Below are 18233 nucleotides of genomic sequence, written 5' to 3'. Positions count from 1 at the left end.
CTTAATTAACAGTTAAATACTATCAGCAATAACCAAACAGTGACACTACTTCAGCTGCTGCTATGGAACAACACTGCATTGAGAGACCTTAATTTCAAAGTAAATACATTTAGCAGAGGTTATTGATTCTCAGCAGGAAATCATACTGATAAACCTCTTCCAGCAATCCTGCCAGGACCAAGCATTGAGTGAAATACTGTTGGAAGTGTTGTTGGAAGTACGGTTCATGAAAGAGTTAATGTTTGGGTGGACCAAAAATGAAAACTGGCTAAATGAGGAACAGCAGGAAGTCTGCAAGAGGGTGGTATACAAAAGAGTAGGGCTGTGTGCAAAAATTCAGACCTATACAAGAAGCTGATGTTGTGCGGGACATGTGCTGTGCTTGGACTGCTTACCCATCATCGCTATACCATCTGTGAGGGCTAATCTGTTAGGTATAATTGGGTAATTCTGATTTTATAACTTAACTGAAATGATCCTGTTCTGATCTGCTGTTGGGAAGAAATAAATTTATTTGTTCCACCTACCTGTTGTCTCTTGGAGTTCCTCTGTCCAGCACCTTGCATAACAGTACCATGGTCTAGTGGGCCAGGAGCTGGATTCCACTATAGGCAAGTGAGGAACCAAAGAGCCATAGCTCAGGGGCAGGCTGGCAGTCAGTTTTTGAAACAGAAGTCAGGGGTCCGCGGCGTATGGCATGGTCAAGATTGGGTTCTGGAGCAGACAAGACAGTGGAGAGGGCAAGGCAAGGTAGAGGCTGTTGAGCACCTTCCTCTTTAGCCACGAAGCTCAGACTGGGGAGCCAGTCCCAAAGGGGTTCTTATATGGGGCCTGTATTGGTTTCTCAATTCACATGATTTTCCTGGCCTGGCTGATTGCAATTTCCCTTCCAGCCACTGTTGGGGAGCATTGTGAAGCACCAAAGCTTACTAGTCAAGCACCCGTCAATCCTTCTCATTGGAAGATGTTTTGGTGTTGCACAGTATAAACTATCTGAATGCTGCTGCCAGAATCCCTGATTTGTGACCCCTGCTTCCCCAGCAGCTTATTATGGGTGCGCATTGTAGGAGGTGCCTTTCCTAGCATTTTGGGAAAAGCAGTTCTCTCCTGTCCTCTGTGGCTGAAGGAATTCTGAGTATGGTCTTCACTACTGAACAGGGCGAAGCTCAAACGGGGGGGGGGGAGTATATAAATAATGATGTGACTATTCACTCTCTCAGTGTAATGCTGTTATGGCTGAAAGGAGGAAAATGTCTCGGGAGTGTAAAATTAATTTTTATCATTCATATAAAAGTCCCACATAAAGACATTTTTAGTGGTACTGCTCTTCCTCAGGACCACAATGATGTTCTTCAGGGAGGTATATGGAAGACCCTGATGACAAAATGAGAAAATAAGCTGATTTCATTGCCCAAAAGAAATTGTTGCTGAAGAGAGAACTCCTTGGCTTACTGAAGGAAATTATTCTTTTTCCCCTAAGGAAGAGCAGGACCATTAAAAATGGACGATTATCATATGAATAATATGGGTGTGGGGAAGGGGAGTTGCCCGGGTTTAGTGTTTTGTGCTTTTTGCATAACTAGCGAGTAGCGTAGCCCCCCTTTTCCCGGTTCTATTAAGATTGACTAGGATCATTTGCAGTAATTGTAGTGCTACTTGAGCAATATTTGTCATCACCATATCAAGGCCAGCTCTGGGTTTCAGGGAGTCTTTGGCAAACTACCCTCCCTGGGCTCCCTCCTACCTGGTGGGCCCCAAGAGAGTCATTACGTCACCACCACACTATGGAAATAGTGGTGGTCTCAAGGACTGGTAGTGAGCCATCATCAGGTTCCTGGTGATGCTGATCCCTTACACTTGCTCTACATGATGTGTAGCTACTGAGCCACAACCTTTTTCTAGCAATTCTAGTTACCTCTGGGGCAGGAGCCTTTGTTTCTTATTGTTCCATTCCCCCTCCAAAGCGTGTAGTTCCCAATTCATCAATGTATACAAAATATTTTTTTTTTTTGCAGGAAGCTGTTGGATACAGAGGATGAACTGTCAGATATCCAGTCAGATTCGGTCCCACTGGAAGTACGGGATTGGTTGGCTTCTACCTTCACGAGGAAAATGGGGATGACCAAAAGGAGGCCAGAGGAAAAACCAAAATTTCGAAGCATTGTACATGCTGTACAAGCTGGAATTTTTGTAGAAAGGTATGTGCTGACTCTAGTAATATTACAGAGAATGCATGCACACTGTGTTACCAATATTCCTGGCCAAGTGGTGCCGTAAGGGTAGTTTGCAGAATGTCTCTTCTTTAACTTCTCATTCAGAAGGCAGTCAATGACTGAACCATGGGCCAGATTCCCTGGCCATGAGCATTCAAGAAGATCTGGATACACAATGCAAGACTTGCACTTGTATACTTCTAAATATACCAAAGAATTAAAAAAAAACACAATAATTTTCTTATCATTAAACCGATTTCCAATCATAGTGAGAAAGTTGACATGGTTTCTTTTTAAACCCAGGAAGAGAGACTAGTGTTTGGTGTTTACATAGACTTGAATATAAAAGAAAAATAGAAGCTAAGCAGAATATAAATGTGGTGTGGAAAGAATTACACAGACCATATTAAATATTAAAGAGCTGGTTAGAGTCCATGGAGACCCATAGGGAGTAGCAGGAGCAGAGTAAGGTACCTCTCTGCCCCCACATGGTCTCTGGCTGCTTGAGGGTGCAGCAGAGCCTATGCCAGCATCACTGAACCCTATAGGCAACCTTTAGTTAGAATTGGGCCCGCATATCCCCCTCAGGCACCAGACACATGCACAAAAGGGTGGGGAAGGGGAGCTCAAAGCATTCCATGTCTTGTTCTCTTAATGACAATCATTTGTCACTATGGCTGAATGCTGACAAAATTAACCCAGCACCCTATATTTTCTTTGTTATGGTCATCTTTGATAGTGATACAATGTCTGTCCATATGAAAATTTGTGAAATGAACATGGGAGGAACATAAAAACATTGTTTAAGTTACCATTGGGGGTCAGAGTTATCTCAACTACCTACCAACTGAAACTACAATCCTATACACATTTACACAGGAATAAACCCTATTAATGGGGCTTATTTCTGATTGGACCTGGATAGGGTTGTGCTGTAACGATACTGGAATAAATGCAGGGTCCTGATTGCTGGAAAAAAATCAGTAATTTTGTTTGTGAACAGATATGTGTGGAGTATCTTGCACTGAAGAGGAAAGATTTCTGATTCCTTTCATCCATATGATTTTAACAGCATCTAAATTTATTAACTCCAATTTCAAAATCATGAACAATTAATTTCACAAGAACTGTCCCAAACCTTTTTGTTTTCCCCCTTTTAGGATGTATCGAAAGACCTCTAATATGGTTGGTTTGGCCTATCCAGCAGAAGTAATAGTAACTTTTAAGGTGAGATTGGTTCAAGAATTGTATAATGTAGAATCAACCATCCATCCACACCAACACAGGCGATTTTTAATGAAATGACTTTCAGCATGAATTTGAAATTGTGTTGCTTAAATCTGAAGGGCTACTTCATATGAACAGTGTCATTTTTTTTAACCCGACTGCATGCGCAGTACATGAGCACATGCAGAAATGTTGCCATGATCACAGCTGTGGTGGTCTCCTTGTACATTGTACATTCACATTACTGTATCTCCACTAAGAGCCCAATCCTGAGCTCGACACACTGGCTTACCACCAGCACGCACTGTCACAAACGTGCTGTAAGGCACGTTTGTGAGCTCTGATGCCAGGTGAGCGCCCGTGCTAGCCCAGTGTTGGCTGGCACTGGGCTAGCACCAGGCAGGCGCCCGGCCTCTATTGTTTGGCGGTTGCGCAGGCCACCAAGCTGCAGAGAGGAAGGGGGCGGGGGGAGGTGGGTAGGAGGTGCTCTGGAGAGGGGGAAGTGGGTGGAGTGTAGGGAGAGGGCAGGGAGGAGGCGTGACGGGGAAAGGAGTAGGGAGGGAGGGAGGTGGGACTGGTGAAGCAATGCTCCGCCAGATCCTGAGCCTTCTTTTCAGGCTTGGCTCCTGACATGAAGGTTCTTATTTCACCGCCAACCTTTTGGTCAGCGTTGAATCGAGTAGCCCCATTCTGGATCTACCCCCTTTACCCAGGGGAAGGGGACAAAAGTCCCCTTCGCCCGAGATGCAGCCTGTGGCTGCCGTGTGAGCATAGGATGTGGTAGCAACCATTTTCGGTTCTGCCACAGCCATGTGCCACGGGAGTTCAGGATTGGGCTTTCAGGCTGCTATACTACCCTGTACACACTTACCTAGGAGTAAGTGCCACTGAACTCAAGTGAACTTGCTTTTAAGTCTACCTACCTAGGGTTGTCCTGTTATATTAATTTGGTTGTTTAATTCAGTGGAATAGGTAAATGCATTTTGGACTGCAGTGTTTATCATGCCTTAGACATACTGCTGTTTAGATTTGTTTGGTTTCAGTGAATCATTTCCTAAATAATTTAGTATGAAATATATGTGAGTGGAAGGACTTTCCTCCTTTCACAAAAGCTTTTCAATTGTATTCATTCTTCTGCTTAGTTGTCATTGCTTTTAGATAATGTTAGAATAATAAAGCATATCTGATTCAAAAAGCATTCCACAAAAATGATAAGGACTGTCATTTTGCCAGAATTCCCTAGTGTGTTATTTTAGACTAGACTACAATTCTTCTCTAGATTGTGTTCTTCTAAACCAGTAAAACTAGCTAGATTTGAAGGCACTTTTCAAAAAAAGCAGTTGCTGCTGTGCAATAGGAAGAAGCATGCACTCCTATGTGAGTACCTTCCCATGTGTGAAGCTGCATGTTGAATGTGCTCTGAGAGCAAGTTGGGGAAATGCAAAGGGGCAAAAGACTGCTGTACAAAAGCTCCCTACACAATCAGGCTAGATATCCCAAGCAGAGGTATCCCTGGGGTGGGTGCCACCCAATGTGGTGCTTACCTGCAGAAGACTGGCATTCCAGAAATTTGGGGGTGATGTAATGATGTAATCCAGATGTTTATTCTTAAGTTGTTTTGTTCCTAAGTCCAACATCACCCTTTTGAAAGCAGGAATCCTTGCGTTGGGGATCCAATGGGAGACTCGCCAGTTAATTACCTGGGACATCCTTGTTTATCTTGCTTTGCAAATAAAGGAATCTGACAATTGGTCATTCAGGGCCCCTCCAGTGAGTTGCTGTCTCACAATATTTTCAGTGATGAAAGCCCCAATAATCTTCATTCCTAGCTTGAATGTTTGTAATCAATGTCCTTGAGCAGAAGAACTTCTGTAGTAATGCTAAGCATTTCACATGTGAAAGCAACACTTGTAACTTTCTTGTTGCCATTCAAAGGAAGACCACATAAAGACCTCCTCACTTACGCATTACACATTGTGAAAGACTTTCTTTTATGCACTCTGTTCATTCTTGTTTTATTAAGTTGTTTTGTTCTCTGATTTGAAATTAATTAATTCCTGGTTTTAATTAATTTCTGATTTTAATTAATTTCAAATTATTAATTTCTGATTTTACTGAAATTAATGAGGCTTAAATATGTGGAATTTTCATGGATTATGTCTACTAAAAATGTATAAAAGTTCTGTTATGTTCACATTAGATGTCTAATACCTGAACAGCAAGTGTTGATTTAAGGGAGGGGTGCCCAAAGTCCGGCCCGAGGGCCACTTGCGGCCCTTGGGGACTCCCAATCTGGCCCACAGGGAGCCTCCAGTTTCCAATGAGATTCTGGCCCTCCAGAAACTTGCTGGAGCCTGACGCAACTGCTCTCAGCATGAGGGCGACTGTTCAACCTCTCATGGGATGAGGACTCCCTCCACTGCTTGCTATTTCACGTCTGTGATACGGCAGCGGCAGTGACAGAAAGGCCGGCCTTGCTTTGTTGCAAGGCCTTTTATAGGCCTTGAACTATTGCAAGACCTTCATTCATTCACATAAGTTCCATCTCTAATATATTCATTTATGTAAATTTATTCAAATTTTAAATGTAAATTAATTCTTTTGCCCCCGCCCCCGACACAGTGTCAGAGAGATGATGTGGCCCTCCTGCCAAAAAGTTTGGACACCCCTGATTTAAGCGAATGGAGTTTATTTTTGGGAGTTTTCTGAATCCTATTGGAAAAGGCATGAAAATTCTTGATTCTCTCTCTCCCCCCTCCACTTTGCTTGTAGGATGTGGATAAGTGGTCATTTGATGTGTTTTCTCTTAATGAAGCAAGTGGAGGACACAGCCTGAAATTTATGATGTATGAACTGTTTACCAGATACGATCTACTGAACCGTTTCAAGGTAAGGAACGTTATACCACAAGCATAAATAGCAATGGATTAATCCTATTGCTTTTTCCCTTTATAAGCTGTATAAATGCATGAATATTATAGCAAATGAATTATAGGCAAGTTTCTTTGCTGTTACGAAGGCATTGAATACACAGCCAGTACATTCTATCTGTAGCATTTCCTTGTATGAGCAATGAAATGTAGAAGAGGCCCTAAGGATATCGTGATGGTCCTGCTTTTCCTTATTCTAGTTTCTGGTGTCATCTGGAGATTGGAACAGAAGAATTAGCAGCTAATGTTTTCTTGCAAGCCTAAAAACTGCCGTGTTTGTTTTAATTTTATTGTTTGCCTCTTGCAGATCCCTGTTCCCAGCCTTATTTTGTTTGGGGATGCTTTAGAAACCGGCTACAGCAAATACAAAAACCCATACCACAACTTAATCCATGCAGCTGATGTTACCCACACTGTGCATTGCATCATGCTTCTCACTGGGATCATGGTAAGAAATGGTGAGGTAGGGGGATTTTATCACTTAGTCCCCACCACAGTTATAGTTCCCATTATTTCTCCCCCAAGAGCTAACTGTGGTATTGACACCTCTAATTTGCCCCTTATTATTTTCCCAAAGTGTATCACTAAAAATCGTTGGGATAAATATTGTAAATATGTTTTGATTTGCCAAAATCTGAATTGCTCACTCTCCCATGTACTGTTTATAGTCAACTGAAGTATTTATCAGCATATCTAGTTTGACCTTTACTACGTACACAAAACATATTACTAAAAACCAAATGGATAAATATTGTAAATAGGTTTTTGTTTTGCCAAATGTGGAGAACGTAATCCAAAAAGCACTGTTATGTCTGCTTCCAGACCATTTGATCCATTATTCACCCATGCTTCTGTTGTCACTAAACTATACATGTTTTTGGGCTGCCTCACATTCCATACATTTGGTTTTTTGAAGTATGTACCTCCCTTCCCAAAGGGAACTTTTAGCCACAGCCACCACCTATGAGTATCCTAGTGGCAACAAGTGAGTAAGGTGTAAAGGAAAGACGCTTAACCTGTACTCTGCTCTTGGTCTACCTTGCTAGGAAGCTGAATTCAAGATTCTGCCAGGAAAGCCAGAGAAATTTGCAAAGCACGAAAGCATGATTTTATGTGAATTAGGTAGCAACAGTTCTCTGCAGTGAGACCTACTGGAATCTTTCACTGTACTCAAACCAAGTCTAGCTTGTGTAGGATGTAAATTTGAGTCCTTGATAAAACCTGGGTTGGAAATGTACCAGGTACTGACATGTTAGTGCTACCAGGAAAGCACATAGTGGTTCTCTAAACATTACACTGAACACAGCTTTAGGTTTAAGACTCCATTGGTTGTGTGAAGGTTATGCCAGTGTTAGGTTCAGATGAAGCTACTTTATCACTGAGTCAGAACACAGGCTGTCCTAGCCCTGTATTGCCTCTGCCAGGCATCATCTGCTTTCCTGTATCTGGCACCTGAATCAATGCATTGCTAGGGGGGTGCGGAACACACTGGGTGACGCACACTTGGGGGTGACATCACTACCCCCATTTTTTTAAAATTTTTAAAATCTTAGTATTTTAGAATAATACAATAATGCTATAAATCAATCATGTGCAATTTCATACAGAATGCAATGAGACAAACCATGCTGAAATATCTCTATTCTATCAAAAGTTATAGCCCCCCCCCAAAAAAAAAAGTGGGGGCAGGACAATGGTACATCCCTGCACCCGCTGCCTGGGATTGTCCCCACCCACTGCTTGGGATGAGGTCCATCATAGAGGCCTCCCGCACCAGGTGATGGAAACCCTAGTGATGCCACTGCACCTGATTCTATATGCTATATTGTGCCATACTGGGGAGTTGCCTGGCTCCTCCTAGCATTCCCAGTGGTCATTCTAGTCTTGTTGATTACTGTTACAAGGACAGACTAAACGACACATTGGCTGCAATCCTAACCACACTTTCCTGAGAGTAAACCCCACTGAACAAAATAGGACTTACTTCTGAGTAGACCTGGTTTGGATTGTGCCCATTGTGATCTCCATTTAAAAAAAAAAAAACAAACGGGGTGATGCAAGTTAAAACTTTTATTGGTGTAAAGTTTAGGCAGGGTTTAACTTTTTGTATGACGTAAAATGGGGTTTTGTTTCTGTTGACTAGCACTGGCTCACTGAACTGGAAATATTGGCAATGCTCTTTGCAGCTGCAGTCCATGACTATGAGCATACTGGGACAACAAACAACTTCCACATTCAGACCAGGTAAACCTGCATGCACAGAACAGAAATTGGCACAATCAAATGCGCAATTATGCATGTCTAAGGAATCTGAAAGAAAGAAGCCTTTGATTTGGGGGGAGGGGGTGCCATGCTTCTAAATGTTGCTTTTCCACAAGATCCCACAAGATGCTGCTTTTCCCCAAGGGCACACTTCCATGCCAGTAATCTGAACAATTTCCTGGGAGGTAACTAATCACACACACCCCAGAAAGGTTTTTATATATAAGAGACTACCTTCAGGAAAGTTCTAACCAATCCCTGAAATGTTTGCTCCCTAAGGCAGTCGGTGGGCCACTGTGAGATACGGGAAGCTGGACTAGATGGGCCTATGGCCCAATCCAGTGGGGCTCCTCTTATGTTCTCATGTTCAATCAGAGGCCCAGGACCCCCTGAGAAAGCTAGAAGGATGATGCAGTGTACCTAGGATATGACATCATGTGTCTATCCAAAAGCTCTAACCAATCACAGGCATTGGACCACTGAACATTCTGGACAGCTACATGCCAAAAGACTTGTACAGGAGCAACGAATGCCAATTTTTAATTAGCAGGTCCAGCTCTTGGCCTTGAAGGTTACAACAGTTTCTGATAACTGAGTGCCTGTTCATGAGAACTATTGCAATTAGCAATTGTCCACTTAATACAGAAAGGCACATATTTTCCCTCCAAGATGGATTCCTGAGTGCTTTAAGATGGAATCTACAACTACAGGATCGTACCTTACAGTCAGGGAGGAGTGGAAGGAGAAAAGAGAGACGGCAACAGTCCCAGAGGAGAAACCGATGTGTTGCATGGGCTGCAAAGAGGATTGGAACTGGCCAAGCAGGTTCATACACCTTGAGCAAGGACAAGAAGGCCACCCTTCATGCAATCACATTCCTTAGCTCTGCCCCCATTGGATAAGAGGGAAGACATGGCCACCAATGTCTTGGATAAGAGGGAAGACATGGCCACCAATACCTTGTTCCTGGGATGTGATCCCTGTTTTTTTGCATTCAGTGAAACAACTGCCTTTAAAAACAAAACAAACCAAAATAAAACTTTGGCTATGCTTTGACGGAAGAAGTAGGAAAGAGGATTCAGTTGTCATCCCATCACAGTGCCTGCCCACTGTTCTCTTCAGGGCCATGCTGTTTCCAAACGATATTACTCAGAGCATTAACTTCAGGTTCTTGGAATGTTTTTATTGATTGATTTATCCAGTTTACATTTATTCATCTGCTTCTATAGTGACAGCATTTGGTCCTTTCCCAGCCAAAAGTATATTTTACTGCAAAATCTAGTAAGTCCCAATTTAAAACCTGTTTTCTATTTTGATCTTTAAAAGTGTGTTAACTGCCATAAAAGTGGAAGAAAAACTTCACTGTTCCCATTCAGAATTTAACAGCACAAATAAAATTGAGGAGGCTCTAGTTGCAGAGGTATTTCCTACCCTTCTTTCCTTGTGAAATCTTTCTCTTAAAAGGTATCTTATTGGAAAGCTTTTATGCTGGTGTATCTGCTTGTGATAATGTAACCTCCCTGAAGAGCTGACATCAAAATCAGAGGCTCTAGCATTACTGGGTGTGCTCAAAGGCATGTGTAACATGCATCTATCAGGGAAATCTATGGCATGCGCAGGACCAAGTGCACTGGCTCATGGTACAGCCCAATGGAAAGGCATCAAATGGAGGCCAAGATATAGGCGCAACTATAGATAGCTTTTATTGTGGGAATATGAATGTTATAACTGAGATGGGGAATCAAAAAAGCAAATGAAATGCAATGTACAAAATAGAACCACAACTAGGTTCTAAATGTCAGTGGTTTCTTGGTAGAAGGAGAGAGAAAGAGGAAAACCTTAGAAGGCAAGAAAGAGGGGAGAGTGGATTTAAAAAAGGACCAAGTAGGAGCGTGACTTTGCAGCGGCAGATCTCCCCTGCCCCATGCCCTGGGGCAAAGTTCCACAATGGTGCCCCCCTGTGTGCAAATCCACTCCCCGCTACTTGGAGCGCATGGAACCCAGGACACACCAGGGAAGCCTACTGAAGCTTCCCCTGGCTCTTAAACTGTGCTTCCGGGAAATTTGAAGCACAGTTTCTGACAGCATTGGGAGCTTCAAAAGGCTCCCCCTGCGGTCCTAGAGGCACGTGAGGCTCCGTGCCCAGGGCATTTGCCTCATTCATTCAATGGGAGGTCTGCTACTGGGCCTTTGATCTTGGTGGCCTGAGCAAGGGCTATAGGCAAGGAGTGAGCCCCTTGATGGGCCATGAAAGCGCTCCATTTTTTCAGTGGAAATCTAGTCTCTCCTGCCAGAAGAATGCTCTTAACTGGCATTTCAGGTGTTTGAACTCCCCTCCACACTGTCCAGATATTTGAGTAGCTGTAGTGACAGTTAAGGGAATCTGCCTGAGAAGAAGACCTGGGGCTGATCGCTAGGCCTTCTCTTTAAACAGTAAAAGATGGACCAAGTAGTCCTAGGGCCCAGTTCTGTCCAACAGTTCTGATGTAGCCATGCCAATGGACATGCACTGCATCCCATGGGGGGCATTCTGTGGCGGGGCAATCATGGAGGCTTCCGCAAGGTAAGGGAACTTTTGTTCACTTACCTCAGGCTGCATTGCAGCTCTCTCAGCACTGGACCATTGGGTAGGATTGGGCCCCTAGACTCCCACATGCTGATCACGCTCAGACCCAAGAAAGATAAGATAGAAAGACTAAGCATATTGTCAGTTTGGCTGTGCACAAGACACAGAAACCAGGTGATCAGGGTTGCCAAAGACTAGGGGTACCTGTCCATATATTCTGAGGCAAGCTTTATGGTAAGGTTGGTTCCAACTTATGTACTCAGCCACCGTCTCTACAAGTTATGCAGCACTTTTTCTAGCTGCTGATGTTTTCAAATGACAAAATGCAAAATATTCTTCTCTTGCATGTGGTCTCAGCCAGGCATGAAACCCCTTGATCACATGACGGACAGATAAACGCATTACAGTGCTGTTCTCTCTTGCATAATTCTGCTCTCTGCACCTAGGTCAGACGTTGCCATTTTGTACAACGATCGCTCTGTTCTCGAAAACCATCATGTGAGCGCTGCTTATAGGATTATGCAAGAAGATGAAATGAACATCCTGATGAACCTAACGAAAGACGAATGGAGGTAAGATTTTAAAAAGACAGCAAATCTTTGTGTCATCTCAGCAGGCTGCAACACTGCTTCCCTTTTGCTGGCCACCGTGTCAAGCAGGTTGCATGTGAAAATGTCCTCCAGGGTTGGTTGCCTGTGTTGTGCGGGTCTGTTTCAGTGATGCGAGAGTTAAACAGCAAGGAGCAGTTCTGTGGGAACAACCACACTGTGCTGACCTTAGTCATACCCTCTCAGTCGTACATAAAGCATAGTTCAGATGAAATTTACCATTGTAGAAAGACACCTTGGCTGAGCTCTCTCAGTGTAGAATGACCAAACCACAATCTCCCAAGGTCCCTCTAGGCTGATGGTCTCGATATCTTGCAGTGCAAAGGAGAGAAGCAGAACCCATGCCTTAACTAAACCTGGCTGGTCCACAGTCTTGTTACCTAAACCACCCAGTCTCCACAGGACACTCGGATATCTTGTGAAAGGCCCGGAGGCTTCAGAGAACATGCATATCCTGCCACTTGCCATTCACACTGCGGGAGTGCAACTAGCTGAGGACCGCTCTTGCAATTTGATTAGTTGGCTGGATGCTGAATATGGGGAAGCAGAGCAAAATGAGTGCAGGGAGCTTTCAACCTGCTCTGTGTCTGGAGCCCATGGAGAATGAAAGTCTCCCACCCGTCTGGTTTGGGGAAAGGAAAGGACTCCCTAACTCTGACCCCTTTACACAACTATAGTATTTTTCTTCACTCACTAGCATCTTAATTCTAAAATAAGAGTTAATTCACATCTGTCATTCATTGAGTTTGGGTGCAATCCAGCCCTTGACTTGGGCAGGCGCAAGTCCCTTGCACCGGCCCAGTAGGGTCGCAAATGTGCGTAAGGCAAGTTTGTGCCTCCTCAGGAAGGAGCCAGGCCAACGTTCAGAGAAGTGCCGGCCTGTGGAGGCTGACGGAAGCCTCCACGCCAGCTTCCTCCAAGTGCCTTGTGTCGGTGTGGCTGCGCTGACGCAAGTCTCTGAGGTAGGCAGGGGATGAAGGGGCAAGGCGGACAGGGAGGAGGCAGGAGGGAGGCATTCGTGGGGGGAGGGTGGGTGGGGGGGGACCGGGAGGCAGGGCTGGGATCCGAATCCCAAGTCCTGTTCGCTGAGAGAATGGAGCAGCTCCAAGTCACTTAGCTCTCCTTGGACTTGTGCCACCTCTAGAGGTGGCGCAAGGCTGAGGTGACCCATAGGAGCAAGCAGCCCTTACCCTAACAGCAGCCATACCTTACCTTACCAGCAGCCATAGCCCTAACGGGAAATGTTTCCCCTTGCCTCTGGCTGAGCCGCTTATGGCCCCTGTCCTGTGCTCGATACTATGCAAGCCTCTTGGCTTGCCTGTTCCAGCGCAGGGTAGGATTGCGCCCTTTATCACTCAATAACTACTAGTTGCATATAGAGCCAATTAGTTTGAATGAGAAGTATATGAAGTTCATTACATGGTTTTTGATCTGTTGTGACTGTTTTGCACATAGCAGCCATAATTTTATTATCATAGCTGCCTGTGGCACTGTTTTGGAATCCCTTCTAGTGCAACATTAAAATAACAGTAGGGGAAAGAACATAACAGCCCTTTGCAGGCACTCCCGTCTTATCGTGCTGTGCTGGTGGTTCTTCCCTTTCACTCAAGGGAGGGCACCAGGATGAGGTCTCTTGTTACCTGGTGTGCTCCCTGGGGCATTTGGTGGGCCGCTGTGAGATACAGGAAGCTGGACTGGATGGGCCTATGGCCTGATCCAGTGGGGCTCTTCTTATGCTCTTATTCAGATTTTGAGGATGCCAATCAGTAGGAATCTTCCCTTCTCCCAGTGGGAACTGCTTAGCTTCTGCTTTTATCAAGTTCTAGGTAATCTGATGCCAGTGGCAGAACCATAGCCTTCCCCCCCCCCAATCAGTTCTGTTGACTGCTATGGTGGAGACAGAAAGCAAAACATCCCACCCTCAGTGTCTGAAGTGAGCCTAATTACAGTTTACGTTTCAGCAAGGAGGAAGAAGAAAACAGCAGGGCTGAAATAGTAATAGCGGGGTTGGCTTTTCTAAATGCACATCTGCCATCAACTCACATGAGGGATGGAGGTTTGCTGCTCATAACAATTTTAAATGCTTTTTAATTTTTTAAAATGTGCCAAGAGATAAATTAACCGGCACTTTGTAATCAAACGTCTCATTACAAAGTGAAGAGGTTTGGAAATTAGTCGTTCTGATTGCCTGCAGGGAGCTGCGCAACCTCGTCATTGAGATGGTCTTGGCGACGGATATGTCGGGTCATTTCCAGCAAATCAAAACCATGCGGCATACAATTCAGCAGACCGAGGGGTAAGTGGTTTCCTCCCCTTCTTGCCCTCTGCTGGCAAGGGCAGCATGTTGCCAGCATGTTGCTCCCCTTCTTGCCCTCTTGCCTTCCTGCATGGTGTTGAGTGAAAATGACATTCCTCTTCTAGATAAAGGATCTTGCTTGCTCTATGCCAATAAGTGTCTTTTCATTGACAGGGTAGACAAAGCCAGAGCAATGTCCCTGATTCTACATGCGGCCGACATAAGCCATCCTGCAAAGACCTGGGAACTGCACTATCGGTGGACGATGGCACTGATGGAAGAGTTTTTCCGACAGGTTCCTTTTTTCTTTTTCTTTTTTTCTTCTCAGAGTACATTCATAATATATCTCTGGCTGCTGAGAGATATTCCTGTTTGTCACTTACAAGTTTGTGGTGCCCCCAGAAGAATCCTGTTTGTTTCTCTGAGGACGCAATCCTAACCCCTTATGTTACTGCTTTCCAGCACCGACATAAGGGCAATGCAGCTCCGAGGAAAGGGAACAAACATGCCCTTGCTTTGAGGAGGCCTCTGTGAGTCCCCCCCCCCAACTGCAGGATGCAGCACACGTCCCATTGGCACCGCTATGCCAGTGCTGGAAAGCACTGACATAAGAGGTTAGGATTGCGTCCTAAGTGGCTGTATGGACATTTCCTTTGAAAACTTGGGAAGTTTTCCTGCCCTGCAGTCATTGCCACCTCCACAGCCTGGAGAGAGCCAGAGAGAAGCACACAAGGATGCCTGAGATGTCTATATTGAAACCTCAAGCAAGTGAATGCTTATACCCAGTGTCTACTCTAGAGATGATAGGAGAGGGGCCTGGGCAGCTTCGGCAGGTTCGGTGCTGCCTCTATCTCTGCCAGCAGCTTTTTGGGGCAAGATGAGCAAAATGTCACCAGCAGGTGGGTGAGTGGACAGGCGGTTCAGCTCTGGCAGTGGCTGCTGGGAGAAAGGGCGCTTGGCTGCACCTTGACATAGCACTTGCTCTGAAGTTGGGCAACTGTGAATGATCCGGCAGCTATGCCTGCATCTCTCTGGCTCTCTCCAAGCTGTGGAGGTGGCAGTAATAGGGGGGAAGGCAGCAAACAGAGGAATGAAGAAAGACTCACCCCAGCTGTCAAATGCCCCAGCTACGCCACTGCATAGACTGTTGGGAATATATTCAGATTCATCCTATGAAGTGTCAGTCTTCTTCTCATATGTCTCTATTTCTTTTTTTCTCTCCCAGGGAGACAAAGAGGCAGAACTTGGACTACCATTTTCTCCCCTCTGTGACCGCAAATCTACCATGGTAGCACAGTCTCAAATAGGTAATAGTGGGGTTTTTTTAAACATAAATAAATAAATAAATAAATAAATAAATAAATAAATAAATAAATAAAAGGGACTGGTTTCCTTTTTAAGGCTGACAAACATTTGCTTCAGCACCCAGTTGCATTGCCTTTGTTCTTCTTCACTGGTGTGATAGCACTGTTCCGCCTTCCATCAGTTCCAACTTCTGGACAGATGTCTGAGAGGAACCAGGATTTAAGTCAGTGACTACCTGTTGGGCCGAACTCTCTTGGTTCACGTACAATTAAAAGCAAAAAAGTAACCAAGTGTTCTGGCTCTTAAAGCTTCAGCAGGTCCTATGTAAAATGCTGCTAGGAAAACCTAAAAGCAGACCACGGTAGCTGGGGCAGACGGGCAGGGCTTCTTCTCTCTTGGGCTAGTGATATAAGAGCAGTTGTTGTCTCTTCTGTGCAATTGCAGAAAGGGGTGACGTCTCATCCCAAGGGTTTGGATTCTCAAATGTAATAATTAAATCCGTACAGATGAAGGCCCCACATTCACCATCTGTAGTGAATTTAGGGATGACACATTAGGGGTGTCACCGGCGCTGGTCAGCTGTGGTATGACCAGTGGTGGTGGCATCCTAACACGTCCCCAGCCCCCCTCTAGCCTTGATGCCAGGAGCGATTTTAAGTGGCAACGTGCCTGTTCACCAAAGAGGAGCTGCACATCACAGGTACATTTGCTCTCCTGGAGTGACACGGCTCATACATAGTCATCCTCTCCGGAGAGCCAGTCTGCACAGGTCAGCCAGCTGCAATAACCCTGGAACTAGGACTCCGTAAGAGGTGTGGCTGTGGCGATTCAGTAATGAGAGGAGGCACTCTGTCCCTGTCCAGTTATATGCTTAGTTAGCTAGTCAGCCTTCACATCAGGCAATATTCTCAGCTAACACACAGTATGGTGGGAGACACAGGTTCTCAGATTCAGCGCTATGATCGCATCTCAGCTCAAACTATTGGTGGCATCTGCCATTCTGAGAATCAGGTAATGGGCTATTGCTTGCCTTTATGCTGGTGCATTTGTTTAACATGCGGAGTATGTTGCCTTTCCATGTACCATTGAATTTTTGCCTGTTCTGTTCAGCAGGGGATAATGCAATTCCTCGCCTTGACAAGCACTGTAAAAAAAGACATTGTTCATTACTGACATTTTGGAGCTCTGGGTTGAATTCTGACTCCCAAGGATATTGCTTTGTTCCATTCACTGATTTTGACAGAGCACTGCTCAGACATTGCAAAGTAACACTTGCGCAGTAATTGGGAATGTCAACTCAGTCGCAGGAAGACCTTGATCCAGAGATCCCCGCAGGCAGTAGCATGCTGCGGTGCGCTGGGGTCTCCTGGGTTGAAAAGATGGATGGTGCTGAGCAGCATTTTGTGCTCACCAGGTTGCATCCAAGGAGCGCAAAAACCTGTTGCCACACTTGGATTGTTCCTGCTAGGACGAGGAGGATGTCATGATGAGATCCAGGCAGCAGCTGGACATCTGGCTGGAAAGCTGGCTTTCAGTGTAGGAGTTTGGGGTTCAAAGGTCTTCTCATCAGCAAAACTGAAGCTGTTACTTGGATAAAATCAAACAAGACGTCACTGGCACTTTCTTTAGTAAACAGTGTGCAGAGAAGGATAACCATTGATCACTCTTGAGCTGGTGCATGTCGGAGAAAGAGGAGGTTTGTTGGGGCTGGGAGACAAGAGGGGATAGCATCCTGGCACAAGTTGCATGCCAGTACACACCCCCTGCATCTGTTATATTTGCCCTTCCCCTGCCCCACCGCTACCTTACCTGCTGCGGTGAATGTGGTGGGATCCAAGTTGGGGCACTGCTGCCTGTTGTGGCAGCATTTGCAAAATGGCCGCCGACAGAGCACTGCACGCTCCATCAGAGGTGATTTTACAACAGCAGAAGAGTCTTCCGCTGTCGTAAAGCCCTCCTCAGGACAGTTCAACTGGGCTACGAGTCTTTATCTAGGTACTGATCCAGCCCATTTTCACTTAACTTCAATAAAGCTGGAGCACTGGTTGGCAACCTTCAGTCTTGAAAGACTATGGAATAGGCCTACAGCACCCGGTATTCCCAGGCGGTCTCCCATCCAAGTACTAACCAGGCCTGACCCTGCTTAGCTTCCAAGATCAGACGAGATCAGGGATGTGCAGGGTAACAGTTGCTGCCACTGCCAAGGCAAGAATGGTTCTGCGATTATTTGTAGACTAAATGAAGAGGCAAAAACTCATCATGTTCACCTTTTCCCCCTTTGCTCTACAGGTTTCATTGACTTCATAGTAAAGCCAACGTTTTCTCTTCTTACTGATTCTATGGAGAAAATAGTTTTTCCTCTTATAGAGGAAGCTTCAAAATCTGAAAGTCCCACCTTTGTGACGTCACCAAGGTATGAGCATTGTGCTACATTTTTTGGTTGTTATTATTTAAAGAAATACCATCCTTATTGTCATCACCCACTAGACTACATTTCATAACTCATACGTTTCAGTTATTGGAAATTGAAATTATCCTTGTATCACATTGCCACCTGGGGGTTGGGAAGAGTTGCCTGGATCTGCCTTCATAAACTTTCAAGGCTGTTTTGCCAACATATACCCTGAGAAAGGTTTGGGGTTTTTTTTTAGTAGCACTCAGTCATAAGATCTACACAATAATAACTAGTTCCACATTAGAAAAGGGACACAGGATTCCAAGAATCAATGAGAATCTTACTTGAAATTTCCTCATGGGATATAGTGTACTTGTACAGCCATGCCAACAGAGCACATACTGCATCCTGTATAAGTAGAGGATGTAGAG

At 44.9% G+C, this 18233-nt stretch overlaps 1 protein-coding gene and 1 pseudogene across 1 annotated transcript in view; one reads left to right on the top strand and one right to left on the bottom strand.

Annotated features, from left to right (window-relative positions):
- The window catches only part of PDE1A (phosphodiesterase 1A), a 158071-nt gene that overhangs the window by 133406 nt on the left and 6432 nt on the right, over window positions 1-18233 (top strand). Inside the window, exons 3-12 of the mRNA XM_066635166.1 lie at window positions 2016-2198; window positions 3374-3440; window positions 6213-6329; window positions 6678-6818; window positions 8514-8614; window positions 11645-11770; window positions 14001-14102; window positions 14277-14397; window positions 15328-15409; window positions 17697-17820. Coding sequence (XP_066491263.1) covers window positions 2016-2198; window positions 3374-3440; window positions 6213-6329; window positions 6678-6818; window positions 8514-8614; window positions 11645-11770; window positions 14001-14102; window positions 14277-14397; window positions 15328-15409; window positions 17697-17820 — 1164 coding nt within the window. The remainder of the gene's footprint in view (window positions 1-2015; window positions 2199-3373; window positions 3441-6212; window positions 6330-6677; window positions 6819-8513; window positions 8615-11644; window positions 11771-14000; window positions 14103-14276; window positions 14398-15327; window positions 15410-17696; window positions 17821-18233) is intronic.
- Window positions 17487-17603, bottom strand: LOC136637183 (5S ribosomal RNA; annotated as a pseudogene).

Source organism: Tiliqua scincoides, chromosome 1 (genome assembly GCF_035046505.1).
Source record: "Tiliqua scincoides isolate rTilSci1 chromosome 1, rTilSci1.hap2, whole genome shotgun sequence".
Taxonomy (NCBI): domain Eukaryota; kingdom Metazoa; phylum Chordata; class Lepidosauria; order Squamata; family Scincidae; genus Tiliqua; species Tiliqua scincoides.
The sequence above is the reverse complement of the archived record's forward strand: the minus strand, read 5'-3'. Positions and strand labels throughout refer to the sequence as shown.